The sequence below is a fragment of the Hypanus sabinus genome, chromosome 18 (assembly GCF_030144855.1).
Source record: "Hypanus sabinus isolate sHypSab1 chromosome 18, sHypSab1.hap1, whole genome shotgun sequence".
NCBI classification, from domain to species: Eukaryota; Metazoa; Chordata; class Chondrichthyes; order Myliobatiformes; family Dasyatidae; genus Hypanus; species Hypanus sabinus.
The window spans coordinates 65053652-65072398 of record NC_082723.1 but is presented as its reverse complement, the minus strand read 5'-3'; the positions used below and the strand labels follow the sequence as shown (position 1 = coordinate 65072398).

The following is an 18747-nucleotide window of genomic DNA, read 5'->3' as shown; positions in this document are numbered from 1 at the left end:
TTAATTTCACCCATCAATTGCTAAATCCACAAATTTTGTTGGGCCAGAATTTAGCCAAGTGTTGTCCTTCATTAGACCAAAAGATCATAAAATACAGGAGTAGAATTAGGCCATTTGACCCATCGAGTCTGCTCCGCAATTTTGTCATGGCTGATCCATTTTCTGACTCAGCCCCAGTCTCCTTCCTTCTCCCCATATCCCTTCATGCCCTGACTAATCAATAATCTTTCAACCCCTGTCTTAAGTACATCCAATGACTTGGCCTCTGCAGACACCAGTGGCAACAAATTCCACAGATTCACCACTGTTTAGCTAAAGGAATTCCTCCTCATTCTAAAAGGATGCCTCTCTATTCTGTCCTCTAGCCTTAGACTCCTCTACCATAGGAAATATCCTCTCCACATCCGCTCTATCAAGCCCTTTCAATATTTGATAGGTTTCAATGAGGTCACCCCTCATTCTTCTGAATTCCAGTGAGTAGAGGCCCAGAGCCATCAAACACTGCTCAAATGACAAGTATTTCAATCCCAGAATCTTTACCAGATATATTCCTTCTAAATCAAAGAGATTAGTCAGCACAGACTTTTAATAAGCAGCTCAAATCACAGAGCAAGTTAGTCTAAATTTTGTAAATTGCTTTGGCCAAATTAGAATATAATCATCAAACCATGTTAAAGGAACTCAGCACTAAACAAGCTGTAGATTGTTAAATTTACTGGAATGGAATCTATAAAATTTATTGCCGCAACCAAAATCAAAGTAAATAAAGGCTTTGCCATTCAAAGGTGTATCTGGGAAAGTCAGCTCCTTGTAGGCTTTCCATCCATGCTGGGTTGAGCAACAAGCTAGCACTCAAACTTGTTAAAAAAAAAGAGAAAAACCAAAGAAACAGCAAGGTTGCTGTCCATTGCGCACAAGGTGCTGAGAGGAACAACTACTTTCAAAGATGTCTTCAATGAATTGTGTTACAACCAAACAAATATGGTCCATTAATTTATTCAATACTGTATTTTAATGATGTTTCTTTAAAAAATTAGCTCATAAATGTATTTCAACTTCAAATATAAAATATTAAAATTTCTGACAGATATCATCTGCAAAATAATTTCTGACAGACACTTTCCATCTTAATCTAAATTTTAAACAAATAATATTCACTTCCAGATGTTCTAAATCATTTACAAAAGTATGTATATAATACACGTTCTGACCATTACCAAAATATATCCTTTATGGGTTTTGGTTCCAACCTTTAATAACAAAACTAATTGAGATATGGACTGCATTTCTCTAAAAAGGCACAGAATGTTTTCTTCTGTATATACACAACTGTGTGACCCCTAATACAAGGATGTGCATTGTAAGGCCATCATTTAGTTACAAGATGATCAAAAATAAACCCGCCTTCTGTTAGTGATAACAGTGCATAACAATGTAACTGTAGTGCAAGTAAACATCTGGTCAAATAAAAATTGGAAAACAGTTCACAAATTTGCAGAGGTTCGTAAAATGTGAAACCGCTTCAGTGTCATCCGCACTGATCCGAGATCACGATTGATCTTTTCCAATCGATCTTCTAAAGCTTCCTGCAAAAAAAAACATTCAAAGTCATGAGTACCTAGTGAACAATGTAAAGTTTAAATAAATGCTCTGAAATGATGAACTCACCCATGCTGGGACGGAAAACTGGGATCGTGCAGATTTAGACTGTCCAAGTTACCTCAGCCAAATAACATGTCCCAGAAAATAATAATTTTGTGAACAATGTCCCTTCAGTTTTAGACTGAGGTTTTGCATCTTTGCCCAAGAATATTTACATAACTGGAAACTGCATGTCAATAAGACCGAAGAGTTGATTGTGGACTTCTGAAAGGAGTTAGACAAGGGAACACACACCAATCCTCAGTAGGATCAGAAGTGGAGAGAGTTAACAATTTCAAATTCCCTACATATCGATGCAGCTACAAAGAAGGCAACACACTGGGTATATTTCATTAGAAGTTTGAGGAGATTTAATATGTCACCTAAAACACTTGCAAATTTCTACAGATGTACCATGGAGAGCATTTTAACTGGCTGCATCACTGCCTGGTATGGTGGGGAGTGGGGTGCTACTGCACAGGATTGAAGTAAGCTGCAGAGTTGCAAATTTAGTCAGCTCTATCATAGATGCTAGCCTCTGTAGTATCCAAGACACTTCCAAGAAGCTGTGCTTCAAAAAGGCAGCATCCATCATTAAGGACCCCCACCACTCAGGACACGGCCTCTTCTCATTACTATCATTGAGGAGGTGGTACAGAAACCTGAAGGCACACACTCAATGAATTAGGAACAGCTTCGTCCTTTCTGCCGTCTGATTTCTGAATGGACGTTGAACCCATGAACATTACCTCAGTACTGGGTGAAAACAAAATTCTCATTCCCCTGCAATCTTTGCATAAACCCCACCCCCACCCAATTTCTGGTACTGTTAATGGTTTATTATTTGTCTTTTCCACTGAGTACAGTGGAAGATTTTGTTTGTGTGCACCAAGGAAGTAAAAGAAAAGAGAAGGCAGAATATAATATTGGAGCTCTGCCTCCTCATTACCATGAGATTCTACTAACAGTTATGTCATCGGTGAACTTACAGATGTCGTTGACTTGGGCCTAGCCCCCAATCATGGGTGCAGAGAATAGAGCAGTGGGCTAAGCACACATCCTCGAGTTGCACCAGTGTTGACTGTCAGCGAGAAGATGTCATTTCTGATCACACTGACTACAGTGTGATCACTGTGTGATCACAGTGTGATTTCTGATCACACTGACTACAGTTAAGGATCCAGGTGCAGAGGGAGGTAGAGAAGCCCAGGTTTTGAAGCTTCTTGTTTAGAGCTGAGAGAATAATTGTGTTGAACACTGAGCTATAATCAATAAACAGCAGCCTGATGTTGGTATTGCTATTGTCCAGGTGGTCTAAGGCCGAGTGGACAGCCACTGTATACCTATTGTCAGGTCCTTGCTAAGGCAGCAATTAATTCCAGCCATGACCAACTTCTCAAAGTGCTTCATCACAGTAGATACGAGTGCCACTGGGCCATTGTCACTGAGGTAGCTCACCCTCCTCTTCCTGGACACCAGTATGATTGATGCACTTTTGAAGCAGGTGGAAACCTTCACCTGCAGTCAGGAGGGACAGAAGGTCTCGAACACTCCTGGTTGTTGGTTGGCACAGATTTTCAGTGCCTGCCAGTTACACCACTGGGGCTGACACCTTGTGAGGGTTCACCCTCTTGAAGGAAATTTCTGATATTGACCTCTGATACAGGTATCACAGGGTCACCGATGCTACAGGGAATCTCCCTTTCAAAGTGTGTGTAAGAGGCATTGAGCTCATCTGGGAGTGGAGCATCACAGTAATTTATCACGTTAGGTTTCACCTTGAAGGAAGTGATACCCTGCAAAACTTGCCAGAGCTGATGTGCACCTGACTCTGACCCCAACTTCAATCAGAATTAATTTTTGTACTTAAAATAGCCTTCCATTAGTCATACCTGGACTTCCTGTGGAGCCTTGAAGACCACATATCTAGCACTCAGCAAGACTGTGACTCTCACTGTTCATCCACGCTTTTGCTCTGGGTAATCTTGGCATGTTCTCAAAGACTCACACTTATCCACACAGGTTTTGACGAATTCGGTGACAACTGTGACATATTCATTCATATCCAAAAGTGAATTCTTCCATGTGGTCCAATTCACTGACTCAAAGCAGTTCTGCTACGATGGACACTGCTAACATGACGATGGCGGAAATCTCCCTCGGCAGATAAAATGGATGTTCCAGGCAGGGAGAACCGCTACTCCTGAGTGCCACAGAGAGTCAATCATGAAGCAAATGCCTCGGCCATTGCCGTTACCCAACACCTCTGTCTAGTCCATGCAGTAGAAACAGAAGACTAAGGCCTGAAGTGCTGTGTCCAGAATGTGGCAGGGGGTGTGGGGGGGGGGGGGGGGGGATTGTGAGCCATGCTGCTGTGCAGCAGTCCCTCCTTTCCCTCTGGTACGGCAATCTCACTCTGAGGACTTCAGTGTTATTTTCCATGTTCTCAAACACTTAATTCTACTGCTTACCTTGTTGTCACTACAGCGTTTCTTTTCGCATGGCTGTACTTTGCACTCATTATGTTCCATGCTGTATTTATTATGACCAGATACACTGTTTACCCTATGCTTTACACGAACAAGGAGTTTTACTGCACCCAGGCATTCAAGACAATAAACTAGTTTGAATCTGAACTATAGTCATTGAATGAGAGTCCTGGAGGGATATAAAAATGCAGCACAGAAACAGGCCCTTCAGGCCATCTAGCCAATGGCCAAACCATTTAAACTGCTGACTGCTATTGATCTGCACCGGGACCATATCCCTCTCATCCATGTACCCATCCAAATTTCTCTTAAATGTTCAAGTCAAGCTCTCATGCACCACTTGCGCTGGCAACTGGTTCTACACTCTCACCTTCCTCGGAGTGAAAAGTCTCCCCTCGTGTTCCCCTTAAACTTTTCACCTTTCACCCTTAACCCATTACTTCTAGTTCTAGTCTCACCCAAACTGAGTGGGAAAGCCTGCTTGAATTTACGCTATCTACAACCCTCATAATTTTGAAGACCTCTATCAAATCCCCTCTCAATCTTCTACATTCTAAGGAATAAAGTCCTAACCTATTCAATCTTTCCCCATAATTCAGGTCCTCCAGACCCGGCAACATCCTTGTAAATTTTCTCTGTACTTTTTCAACCTTATTTACATCTTTCCTGTAGGTTGATGACCAAAACTGCACAGAATACTCCAAATTAAGATGGCAAAAATAAGAAAAGATGTTTGGAAATACTGTAAATACTTACAAACAAGAATTAAGGGAGACAATAAGAAAAGAAAGAGATAAGATGCTGTTCGGATTATTTATCTGGGCTATTATCGAGATTCCTGAATAAATAAAAGCCTAAAAGCTTTGCAGATGTCACCAAGTTTGGGGGTGTAGTAGACAGAGAGGAAGTCTTTCAGAGCTTGCAGCGGGATCTGGATCAGTTGGAAAAATGGGCTGAAGATTAACAGATGGAATGTAATACAGACAAGTGCAAGGTGTTGCACTTTGGTAAGACAAATAAGAATAGGTCTTACACAGTGAACAGCTGGGCGAGGAGTGTGGCTGACCAAAGGGATCTGGGAATACAGGTCCATAATTTATTAACAGTGGTGGCACAAGTACATAGGTTCGTAAAGAAAGCTTTTGGCACATGAGCCTTCATAAAGCAAAGTATTGAGTATAGGAGATGGGATGTTATGTTGAGGTTGTATTAAGATGTTGGTGAGGCATTATTTGGAGTATTGGTGCAGTTTGGTCACCAACCTACAGGAAAGATGTAAATAAGGTTGAAAGAGTACAGAAAATAAACAAGGATGTTGCTGGGACTGGAGTTACAAGGAAAGATTGAATAAGTTAGACTTAATCCCTTGGAACATAGAGGAATGAAGGGAGATTTGATAGCGGTATACAACATTATGAGGGGTAGATAAGGTAAACGCAAAGCAGGCTTCTTCCACGGAGGTTGGGCAGGACAACTAAAGGCCATGGGTTAGGTGTGAAAGGTGAAAAGTTTAAGGGAAACATGAGGGGGAACTTCTTCACTCAGAGGGTGGTGAGAGCGTGGAATGAGCAGCCAGCAAAAGTGGTGAATACAAGCTTAATTTCAATGTTTCAAAGAATTTTGGATAAGCACATGGATGGGAGGGGATCGAAGGGCTATGGTCCCAGAGCAGGTTGATGAGAGAAGGCAGCTTAAATGGCTTGGCACAGAATAGATGGGCTGAAGGGCCTGTTTCTGTGCTGTACTTTTCTATGACTCTATGATTATGAATTGGACAGATAAATGGGAAAATAAACACTAGAATTTATTAAGTGATTGAAAATATTGGAATTGTTAATACATTTCACCAGAGTGGATCTCTGCAGAGTCCTGCATTGTCAATCTGGTAGGTATCATTAAAATAAATCACATTTCCCAAGACTGGATCTCCAAAGGGACCTGAATCTCAAATCTGGTACTCTCTAGAAACACAGATTTGCACCATTTAACCTAACTTACGTTGTTAAAGTGTTATCAGTTTACACAACTAACAATGCTAAACTGGTCGAAATTGTGCAGGGTAATTTCAGAATGTACAAAGCATGATTGGTAAGTATGCAAATAACATTTAAAAAGGTGATATTGTACATTGAAGGTGATCTAAACAAGGGGATTTTGATCAGCAGGGGAAGTGGGTCATGGAATGGCAAATCAGGATGTCATAAAGCAATAGAATCTAGGAGTTTTTAAAATTATATGCTTCCCTGCAAATGACATCAAAGGTGGATAGGGTTGTGGAGGTGGCTTTGAGCACACTGCCTTTCATTTGTCAGAGCACTGAGTATCAGAGTTGGGACCTCATGTTGCAGTTGTACAAAACTTCGGTGAGGCTGCCTCTAGAGTATTGTGTACTGTTTTGGTTACCCTGCTATAGGAAAGACGTCATTCATCTGAAAGAGTGCCAATTTGAGAACATGCCAGGACTTAAGGGCCTGAGTTTCAGAGAGAGCAGGAAACTGCAGGGTGACCTTATAGAAGTGTATAAAATCAGTAAGGGCATAAATAGTATTTTCGTCCTGGGGAAAGGGAATTTAAAACAAAAACTAGAGGGCGTAGGTTTAAGGTGAGAGGAAAAAAAGATTTAGTAGGAACTTGAGGGTCAGTGTATGGAATAAGCAGCCAGAGGAAGAGGTTGATGCAAGATATGTTAACAGCAATTAAAGACATTTTTTTCCACACAGAAAATGGTCAGTGTATGGAACGGGCTGCCAGAGAAAGCAGTTGACATGAGGTAAGCTAACAACAATTAAAGACATTTGGAGAGGTAGATGGATAGCAAAGATTTAGGGGGATGTGGGCCAAATGGGACTAGCTTGAATGAGACATTTCAGGTTGGGTCGAAGTGCCTATTATGGCACTGCATATGACTCTAATATCTGCTTATCTTTCCAGTAGGAACACAGAAATAAACAGTTTCAAACAGCAGCTGAGTTACATTACTATGCATTCTATAAAGTAAATTACATGATACCTTTTCCAATCTTGCTTGTAAAGTCATTCTGCCTGTAGAACCAGGTATGCGACTTAATGCAGCTTCAATCTGCAATGGAAAATTAGATCCTAAATCATGTTCAACATTAATGAAAACCGTGCCAGAGATGCCAAAATCCTTTGTCATCATATTTTCATAGCACAATCTGCTGCCTTCTCATTAAAATAGATTTGTTCTGGTCACTCACCCTTAAATCAACTGAGCTACCTCAGACATGTATTACATATAGGAGGAGGAGCGAGGAAAGATGGCGCCAGCAGACCCAGGTGACTTCTTCCAGCTTGCTCACAAAACAGTTTTATTACTCTTCTCTTTGGTCTTTCTTTTCTTTTCAAGGTGGTTGTGGTTCTGACAGAACCATGATCTACAGTTCAAGCTATGGTGCTTCGCAAGCGGTGGGTTTTCGGACTGACTGTGTGGCCAAGCACTTCACTATCTCCAAGAACAGCCTGGAAGACGTGCCCTTGGGGCTGGGAGGTCAGAAGTTGGGGAGCAGCCCTGTGGGTGACCCGGTTTCTCACCGATTTTGCCGACTGAAGTGTTGTGGGAAACATTGACACTGAGACAGTAGGCGGTGTGCTTGCTAATCGCCAGCTGTTGTCAAAGGAAGGCCCCTGTGCTCGAGCAATCCCTCTTTTGCTCTCGATGGAGAGTGAGAGCCTATCAGTCCTTGGGAGGGGAGGGGAGAGCGTGCTTGGAGAAGCGACACAGAAGAATGTAACATCAGAACAGCCAGTTGCTGGTCTCTCTTCTCGTTGTTGCAGGAACAACCCTTCTCTCCCTCACCGGAGAGAGACAGCCTGTCTGAGATACCGAAGTGTTGGTTTGTGGACTGTAGTTTGATGGACTCTTTGGTGCTTCTGCTGTTGTCTGTATCATGGGGGGGGGGTTTGCTTCTGCTGGCATGGGTGCAGGTGAATGGGGTGGGGGTCGATGCTTTTTGCTGCTGCTTGTGTCAATGGAAAGGGGAGGGGTGGGGCTTCCCTGTTTTTATTATTCTATGGGGGTTTCTTTGTTTCGTGGATGTCTGTGAAGAGGATGAATTTCATGTTGTAATTCTGGATATATACTCTGATATTAAATGTACTTTGAATCTGTTTCAAACGTATTGCTCAAACTTGGGAAACCTTTTAGAAATGACAAAGTACAGAAGCCAAGGCAGAACTTATCTCCTGCACTTTGTATCACTATCACTCTGATAATTCACCCTTGTATAATTATGCTGTGTAAAAAAAAAATCACATAACTTTCAGAATAAAGTGTCTGAAAGAATTTGAATCTGTTCACAGGTAGTTCCACAGGTTTAGTGATCACTTGCTCTTAAGACAGCTTGATTTCCACTTTTTTTTTATGTAAATATATTATTGCTGCTCCTATCTGCTGACGCAATTGCAAAATATTGCAGTAAGTAACCACAGCAGAAAGTGGTTTAACTTCACTTACTCTGTCATTGAAATGTTCCCACAACCAATGGACTCACTTTCAAGAACAAGGCAGGTGATTGGGTGTAGGCAGTTTAAATGATTCTGCATGAACTAGATAGGCTGATGGGCTTGCTTCTGTGCTATACTTTTTATGACTATGACTCATGCTCTTAAAAATAATTTATTATTATTTCTCTCTTTTTGCATTTGCACAGTTTGTCATCTTTTGTACACTGGTTGAACACCCAAGTTGTTGTGGTCTTTCATTGACTCTATTATGGTTATTATTGTATTATAGATTTATTGAGAACAGGCAGTCCCCGGGTTACATACGAGTTCAATTCCTGAGTCCGTCCTTAAGTCAAATTTGTACATAAGTCGGAACAAGTACATCTGATATTATTTAGTGTCAATTAGTCAAACGTTTGTCTTAGTATATAGTATACATTTTACCTTTCTATGTATATAAAACACTTAAGAAACATATGTATTTCGATAATTAAACCACTGTGTTGCTTAATAATAATTGTAGCTTTCATTGGGGCAGGGCCTTTCACATGCTCCATTATTGTCACTTTATCCTTTAACATTGTTCCGATCGTTGACCGACTGTAGCCTAACGCTTTTCCAAAGACCAATGGCATTTCACCTCTTTCCAAACGCTTTATTATTTCCATTTTATTTTCAATCGCAATTGCTTCCCATCAATGGAACAGAAGCACTGCAGGTGGCGGGTCCCAAGCTGTGCCGGCTCCCAAGGTCCGTTGGGTCCTAAGGACCACTGCACTGAAATCACCAGGTCCGAAAATCCACCGCACTGACAGGCTAAATGGGACAAGAGAGGGCTGTGCTGAGTTTGGGTATTTGATTCTCCACAATATTCCACGTAGGAATTTAATCTGGAGGTGGCAGTTTTTTTTTTTACGAGGTCAAGTTGCGAGCTCGACATCAACCCGGCACGGATGGTATGAGAGTCACTGGATCGACATCAACCCTGCATGGGAGCAGTCTGTCACTAAATCAAACTCGGAAACCTCTGTTCTCCAGCCCGGCGCTGATCTCACTGCGCCACCAGCCAACCAGAACAGGGCGGGGGGGGGGGCGGTCAGGATCAGGATGAATCTTGCTAAGATTTAAGCCAAATACAAAGTTAAACACTCAACACAGTGTCAACGGCAACGATTAAAAAGGCTGACAGCATCGTGATCCGACAAAATGGCAGACGGCGCCGCAATCTGACTTAAAATGGCGGACGGCGCTCTCCTTTCTCGGTTCGTGAGTACGAGTTGTCTGTTAAGTCGGACGTTCATAACTCGGGGACTACCTGTATACCCGCTAGAAAATGAATCTCAAGAGTTGCATATGGTGACACATACAGTCAGCCCTCCTTGTCCACGGATTCCGCATGCATGGATTCAACCAACCGCGGATCGGGAAAACCCAGAAGTTCTCTCTCCAACACTTGTCGTTTGAGCATGTACAAACTAATTTTTCTTGTCATTATTCCCTAAGCAATACAGTATAACAACTATTTACATAGCACTTACATTGTATTAGGTATTATAAGTAATCTAGAAATTACTTAGAAGTACAGGCAGTCCCTGGGTTATGAATGAGTTCCATTCCTGAGTCCGTCTTTAAGTTGGATTTGAAGTCGGAACAAGTACATCCGGTATTATTTAGCGTCAGTTAGTCAAACGTTTTTCTTAGTATATAGTACATATTTTACCTTTCTATGCACATAAAACACTTAAGAAACATATCTATTGCAATAATTAAACCACTGTGTTGCTTAGTAATAATTGTAGCTTTCATCAGGGCAGGGCCTTTCACATGCTCCATTAAAATTGTTCCGATTGTTGACCGACTGTAGCCCAACGCTTTTCCAATTACAAAGGCATTTCACCTCTTTCCGATCGCTTTATGACTTCCACCTTATTTTCAATTGCGATCCTGATTATTCTCATGAACAGAAACACCACGGATTCAGAGCTGCACTGCCAGGTCCTAATGTCCACCGCACTGAGCATGTTAAATAAAGTCCGGGGTTCCACTGGATCCTAAAGACCACCGCACTGAGCCAGGTTAAATAAAGGACTTGAGCATCTGCGTTTTTTGGTATCCGCAGTGGGGGTCCTCAGAACCAATCCCCCGTGGATAAGGAGAGCCGACTGTACATACTTTAACAATAAATTCACTCTGAACTTTTTGAACTATAAGATGGTCATCTCCTCACCAACAGAGTCCCCTCCCACCATTTTTCATCTCATTCATTCATTGGGTGCTGTGTCGTATGACATAGGTGATCATGGTCTTTCCATGACCATGATTGTTCTTGGCAAATTTTTCTACATAAGTGGTTTGCCATCACCTTCTTCTGGACAGTGTCTTTTCAAGACAGGTAATCCCAGCCATTATCAACAGTCTTTAGAGATTGCCTGCGTGGCATCAGTGGTCACATAACCAGAACTTGTGATATGCACCAGCTGCTCATACGATCATCCACCATCTGCTCCCAGGGCTTCACATGACCCTGATTGGAGGACGAAGCAGGTGCCCAAGGGTGACCTGTAGAGGGAAGGAGTACCGTACACCTCCTTTGGTATAGAAACATCTCCACCTCACCACCCTATTTTTCATCTGCCCTTGTCAATATATCCATTCTTTAATACCAATACATTTTTGTGATTTGTATGTAACTGATAAGGCTAGTTTTTATTACACATCCCATATTGTCCCGGAGAAGGTGATGGTGATCTGCTGCACATCTTCTGGAAGAGGTACTCCCACATGCTGTCAGGAAGAGGGTTCCAGAATTCAGGCCTGGAGACAGCTGACACAAGTCCATTGGTCATGCAAATCAGAAGTCAGTCTGCATGAAGACATTGTCCTTGTCCTTAGTGGTAGAGGTTCAAGGTTTGTGTGGTTATCATTAGCAAGCTATATTCATTGTGTAAATAATACACACTGCAGCCACAATGTGGAGGAAATCAATGTGTTTAAGTGTAGTAGATGGGGTGCCAATCAAGCAGAGTTATCTGTCTTGCATGATGTCTTGGACGTAAGGTGGTGGGAAGTCCTTGAGGCTTCAGGAAGCATCGCTCGGCCCAGCACACTCTCCAGACTCTGACCTGCTTGTTTACATATTTGTGTGTCTGGTCCATTTCTGATCAACAGTTAACGCCAGGGTACTGATGGTGGGGTACTCAACAATAGCAATGCCACTGAATGTCAAGGGGAAAGGTTAGACTTTCTTTTCATTGACCACCAGTTTCAAAATACTCCCTGGCCTGGGAAACAGCTAACACGGTAGTACTACATGGATGGTTGGGTTATGGAAGGCTGTGGTCCCAGTGCAAGTTGAAGGAAGTAGACAGTTTAAATAGTTCAGAGCATATGGGCCAACAGGCCTGCATCTGTGCTGTACTTATTCCACGACTCTTAAGTTGTTGGAATCTGCAACTCACTGCTTGAGGGTGTGGTGGCTGAAGAATCTCTCACAACAGACAAGTATCAAAACACACGATTAGCCAAGGCTACAAACAAACAGCTATAAAAATAGATTAGTATAGATGGGTTCTCTAGGTCAGCAACAGATGAATCAAATGAGTCTCAGTGCTGTATATGGTGACATACATGTACTTTGAACTTTACGTTAGAATTTAAAGAAACCATACTAGGGCAGTGAGCACTACAAATCCATGTTATTCAAAATGCCCTGGAGCATTTTTATCACACCATCTAATATTAACCTGCTAAACAACTCAAAATCATGGCACTCAACATCCCTTTCACAGATCAACTTTGGAGTTTTTATTTCAATATCAGTCTTTTTGCCAATTAGCATTTTGACTGGAGTAGAATAAAACCCAAATATTAGTCCAATACACACTACAGAAGCCTTGCAATTCCTACACAATAAAACAACCTCACTTCATATTCCATTCCTACTGAAATATTGCAGCTCAGCTGTTGCTGTTTGCACCAGCTGTATTTTATGGAACCTTGGAGAAAATTTTGGCTTTCAAGGAAATATTTGTAAAGTCAACCAAAACAATTATTTTCTGCAAATACCTAACAGTAGACTGACAATGCCCAATCATTGCCATGAATTTCTACAGATGTACCATGGAGACCATTCTAACTGGCTGCATCACCACCCAGTGTGGGAGGGAAACTACTGCACAGGATTGAACTAGGCTGCAGAGAGTCATAAACATAGTCGACTCCATCATGGGTACTAGCTTCTGTAGTGTCCAAAAGCAATGCCTCAAAAAGGTGGCATCCATCATAAAGGACCCCCATCACTCAGGACATGCCTTGTTCTCAGGTACCATCAGGGAGAAGATACAGAAGCCTGAAGATCCACATTCAACAAGAGCAGCTTCTTCCCCTCAGCCATCTGAATTCTAAATGGACATTGAACCCATGAACACTACTTCCCTATTTCTATTTTTGCACTACTTAATTTATCGATTTAATATACAGTACATACTTGCTGTACTCCAGTTTCTTTTCCTGTTATGTATTGTGTTGTACGATCAAAAAGTCACAGAGACAACAGATTTCACCGATGTGCCATTATTATTAAATATGATTCTGAATTGCTGGGGCTTCAATACCTGTTGCTTTTCTTGTGTGAGAGCATCAAAGAGTTTCTCTGTTTCCCCCAAAGCCTCGATCCTTGCTTTGTACGTCAGCTCAGTTTCATATGGAGTTTGTAGAGCTGCATTTTGTTTCTCTTTCTGAGCAGTTATTATCTTGTCTTCCCAAGCTGGTCGACTGATGATAGACCCCATCTTAACCGCGTTCAGTACAGAATCAGTGGGCATCGCACGTTGAGCATTATCAACATGATACCTTGCTGCAAAAAGAAAGGTTCATGCTGTCAAATGGTAAATTAATTATCTCTGTATTGCTATTTCAAAAAAAAATTCCAATCATTTTCCAATTCAATGCAGAATTAGCTCAGTGGGAGAAGGCAGACGTTGGTGGAGGACTGCTTTTCAGATTGGAGGCCTGAAATCAGTGATGTATTGCAGGGATTAGTCTTTTGGTCCCATGTTATTTGCAAGTATAATAATGATTTGGACGAGAATGAAAGTGGCGACTACTGAGTTTACTTATTTTCATAGATACTGCCTGGCTTGCTGAGTTCCTATTACCCCACAAGTGTTATCCTGATTCCAGAGCCAACATAACATGCCCCCCCCCCCCCACTACTAACCCTAACTGTATGTCTTTGGAACGCGAGAGAAAACCAGAGGACCCAGAGAAAATCCCCACAGCCAGACAGCAGCAGGAAATCAAATCCCGATATTACCGGCAGTTTTGGTCACCTACCTACAGAAAAGGTTGAAAGAGCACAGAGAAAATTTACAAGGATGTTGCTGAGTCTGGAGGACATGAGCGATAAGGAATGTAGTAGAAGATCGAGGGGAAATTTGATAGAGGTCTACAAAATTATGAGGGCTACAGATAGGCTAAATGCAAAAAGGCTTTTTCCACTATGGCTTGGTGAGACTAGAACTAGATGTCATGAGTTAAGGGTGAAAGTTGAAAAGTTTAAGGGGAACATGAAGGGATACTTCTTCATTCAGAGGGTGGTGAGAGTGTACAATAAGCTGCCAGCACAAACAGTGCATGCAAGCTCAGTTTCTACATTTAGAAGTTTGGATAAGTACATGGAAGGTAGGGATATGAAGGCTATGGTGTGGGTGCAGGTCAATGTTTAAATAGTTCAGCACAGACTTGATGGGCATGTTTCTATGCTGTACTGTTCTGTTTCCATATTATAATTGGAGCTGCAAAGATGGCAGATGCCTGCTTCATCAGGTGAGGCTCTTGAATGAGAGAGTTGGGACGTCATCTTTTAGTGACTGTAAAAGGACAGTAAACATTTGAATATGAACAGGCTACAGAATCAGAAGGATACGGAATTCACAGGGGTGTGTGGGATTAGTACAAAGGGCCTGTTTCTAAGTTGTACAAACTACGACTGAACTTACATTCTGTATTCTCTAGTGGAAAGAACTGAAGTCTTTTTCTTGGGCTTGAACCGCAAGAGGGGACTGACTCCGCAAAATCGTCTTCATCCAAGTTGATGTCAAACCTACAAAGAAAACAAACAAAGTTCAATAATAATTCTGATATACAGGAATGCTGTCTGGCTTGAGTCACAGGGAGATTGGATAGCGTTGGACTGTTTTCCTTTGGGCGAAGGAGGTATAAAATGATGAGGGACACAGAAAAGGCATGACCTTTTTCTTAGGAATGGTCCAAGACCAGAGGGCATCAGGTTAAGGGGAGAGGGAAGAGAGTCAAAGGAGATCTAAGGGCCAAGTTTTCCAGACAGTAGGTACAAGGAACAAGTTGCCAAAGGAAGTGATAGAGTTAATTAAAATTAAATTAAAATTAAAATTAAAAAAAAAACTACAATTAAAATGTTCACAAGACATTTAGAGGTTATAGTCATAGAAAAAGAAGAGCACAGAAACAGGCCCTGCTGCCCATCGAGTGCATACCAAACCATCTGAACTGCCTACTCCCATTGACCTGCATCAGGACCATAGCTCTCCGTACCCCTCCCATCCATGTATCTGCCCAAGCTTCTTACACATTGAAATAGAACTTGCATGCACCACTTGTCCTAAAAGTCAGTGGTAAGGACATTTTTATCTCTGGTCCCATTGCCCCCATAGGTCAAGGCTCAGGGTGTTTTAGTAGGCTTCTCCGTTTATATGAATGGCTGCAGGATCAATGTAGAGCACAGAATGTCGGTTTTATAGATAACTTTAATTTGTTCTGGGAATGTTCGGCGTTCTTTAAAAAAAAAATGGTCTTCACACAAACTGAATGTGTTCATGGATGTTATCTGCTAACATTTTTTTATTGCACTCTGATGAGCCGACATGCATTAATACGTTCTGATAGTGGAGTGGGATCCGAGCGGGTTCCACACTGCTACGATAGTGCAGTGGGAACCGCTGGTTTTTCTGTTTTTCCCGTGACCTCCAACATTCCTGCTTTGATAAGAAATAGAACTAACAAAGAGCCTTCAGTGCACACTGCAAACTTAGAAAGCTTGATAACTGTCCCATGTCAGCTGAAGTCTAAACAGACGTTTTTATCACATTAAACTGAGGTCTTTGGCTGGCAAATCACTTCTAATTAATGAACTAATTATCAGGCACAGCCTTGATTTTATGTTTATAAGAGAGATTAGGCTAGACCAAAACAACAGTGCAGCAGTTCTTACTGAATCAGCTCCTCCTAATTTCAGTTTTATAAGTGAGACCAGGATAAAGAAACTAGGGGGAGAAATAGCTGTTCTGTTTAATAACTCTCATCAGTGTAAGCAGATATCATATGGAATATTTGCATCTTTTCAATATCTTGCTTTTCAGTTGAAATCCTCCCGTCGTGCTTTATTTTTTACTATATACTGGCCACCAAATTATTGTGCAATTTTTTTTGAAGACTTTGCTGAACAGTCTATTATTTGCCTTTACTTTGACTGGGTAGTCATTGTTGATGATTTCAATATTCATGGCGATAACCCCAAGGACCGCAGTGCTAATGAACTGTTCTGCATCCTAGGCAACTATAGACTGACACAGCATGTGAAAGGGCCCACACACAGCAAGGACCACACCCTTGATCTCATCATTTCCAAAGATCTTAACACTTTTGGCTGTGGTAACCGATGATGCTCTTTCTGATAATTTCTGTGTTTTCTTTAAAATTACTGCTTCTATCCACTAGTGCTCAGAGGTAATCAAAAAACCGTACATCACTGAAAACACCAAGGTTTTATAAACACAGGCCTTTCTCCCACACCCGCCTCCTCTGCACCCTCTGTCAATGACCTTGTAGACCATCTCAACTCTAAAATTACAGATGTCATTGATACAATTGTCCTCCCAAAACAAAAAGAAAAAAAGCACCATGGAGAAACACCCCGTTAAACTACAAAAATGTGTCGAAAAACTGAATGCAGGTGGCGGAAAACAAAACTCCAGGTTCATTATGACATTTATAAAGTAACTCTTCACATCTATAATTTAGAGTTGAGACATGCAAGGCAGTGCTCTTCTCTGAAGCTATGAACAAAAATGGCAATAATGCATGTGCCTTATTTGTTACCGTTGATAGGCTCACCCATCCTCCTATATCAGTAGCACCTGAACTCCTGTCTACAAAATCATGTCATGACCTTGCATTCTTTTCTTCCTAACAAAATTCAGAAGATTAGACATGCTGTCAGTGGCTCTGCATCAGGTCAGAAGTCAGAGTCATCCTTTCACTCCCTTGGAACTAACTTAGTTAAGATGTCACAATTTAAACCGACAACTATAAAACTTTTGAAGAAATTGTGCTACACTTGGAATCCTCTTCCTGTTCCCTTGCCATTTTACCTACAACCTTTTTTAAAAATATAGGAAAGATATCAACAAAATAGAGAGCGTACAGAGAAGATTTACTAGAATGTTACCTGGGTTTCAGCACCTAAGTTACAGGGAAAGGTTGAACAACCTTTTGTTCATTGTCATTTGTCATCTATTGTCATTTAAAGTAAAATTGGATAGGTATATGGACAGGCAAGGAATGGAGGGTTATGGGCAGAGTGCGGGCCAGTGGGACCAGGTGAGTGTAAGCGTCGACACGGACTAGAAGGGCCGAGATGGTCTGTTTCCGTGCTGTAATTGTTATATGGTTATATGTTTTTAACTGCATGGTGTCAGACATTCTGTAAATAGTAAACACTTCTCTTCTATCAGACTGCTTCCCAAAAGCCCTGAAAACTGCAGTTAACTGACTTAAGCCTCTTTTAAAACAGAACAACCTAGATGCCTCAGTCATTAATAACTACAGGCCTAGATCAAACTTACCATGTTTAAGTAAAATCATTGAAAAGGTTAATAGCTCTTTGGCACTGAACAACTAACTGTATGGATGTCTTCTAGTCTGGATTTCGACATACCATAGCACCTAGACTGTCCTGGTCAGGGTTTTACATGACAACCGCTTGAACCATGATGATATTTCAGTTTTGGCTTCACTGGATCATACTGCTGCTTTTGACTCAGTTGACCATGGCATACTACTGGACAGACCGGAAAACTGATTGGGACTTTCCGATACAGTCCTAAAGTATTTTAAGTCGTATTTATAGGAGGACTATTTTGTATCGATTGGTAGCTACATATCTGACTGAATAAAAATGAGATGCAGAGTGCCTGAAGCGTCCATACTAGGGCCTCTTCTGTTTAACATATACATGTTCCCTATAGCTCAAATCATGGTAAGCAACAAAATATCTTACTGTGGTGACCCATTTCCTGGCACAGCCGAACCGGCTCACAATTAGATAGCCTACGGTGGTTTGCGAGCACAGAGCTTTGGAGCCTCTGCACCACGGGGGGGGCAGGTTGAGGGAGGCTTAAAAGTGAGGCTGAGGATTTCGAATAAAGTTTTTTCCTTTCACTGCAGTTACCGACTCCGTGTCGTAATTTTAGCGCTGCGTGTAGCACACCGCTACAATTGGTGACCCCGACGGTCCAAACGATTTTTGGACCAGAAATGACCTACGCCGCCTCTGTTCATGCGGTTTCGTTGAAACTGCCGGGTTTCTGGACACAGCGACCGAACCTATGGTTCCAGCAAGCCGAAGCCCAATTCCACGTTCGCCGGATCACCTCAGAAGACACCCGCTACTACTACGTGGTGAGCTCCCTCAACCAGGACACAGCAGCCCAGGTCGCGGAGTTCGTACAGTCGCCCCCGGCAGACGGCAAGTACACGGAATTCAAAGCCCTGCTCCTCAGGACTTTCAGACTCTCACGGCGTGAGCGGGCTGCCCGTTTACTGCACCTGGATGGCTTGGGCGACAGACCTCCATCGGCTTTAATGAATGAGATGTTGTCTCTGGCCGACGGACACAGACCCTGCCTCATGTTTGAGCAGGCATTCCTGGAGCAGCTGCCCGGGGACATACGCCTGCTGCTGTCCGATGCGGATTTCAGTGACCCCCGGAAGGTGGCAGCCCGGGCGGACTTGCTGTGGAACGCCAAAAAGGTGAGTGGGGCGTCCATCGCACAGATCTCCCAGCCACGCTCCCAGCAGAAAACCAGTCCAGGCCCGGCCGCAGAGCCCGCCAACC

General features: G+C 42.2%; 1 protein-coding gene across 6 annotated transcripts in view; it reads right to left on the bottom strand.

Moving 5' to 3' along the window:
• Positions 1 to 986: 986 nt before the first annotated feature.
• LOC132407697 (M-phase phosphoprotein 9) overlaps positions 987 to 18747 on the bottom strand; it is a 105647-nt gene continuing 87886 nt past the window's right edge. For 4 of the 6 annotated variants that reach the window (XM_059994553.1, XM_059994554.1, XM_059994555.1 and 1 more), the window contains 4 exons: positions 14594 to 14697; positions 13208 to 13449; positions 7141 to 7209; positions 987 to 1586 (listed from right to left, as the gene is read on the bottom strand). In XM_059994553.1, the coding sequence (XP_059850536.1) occupies positions 1485 to 1586; positions 7141 to 7209; positions 13208 to 13449; positions 14594 to 14697 (517 nt within the window). In that variant the 3' untranslated portion in view covers positions 987 to 1484. Of the gene's footprint in view, positions 3845 to 7140; positions 7210 to 13207; positions 13450 to 14593; positions 14698 to 18747 lie in introns of all 6 variants that reach the window. The other 2 variants (XR_009516560.1, XM_059994556.1) reach the window with 2 other exon arrangements.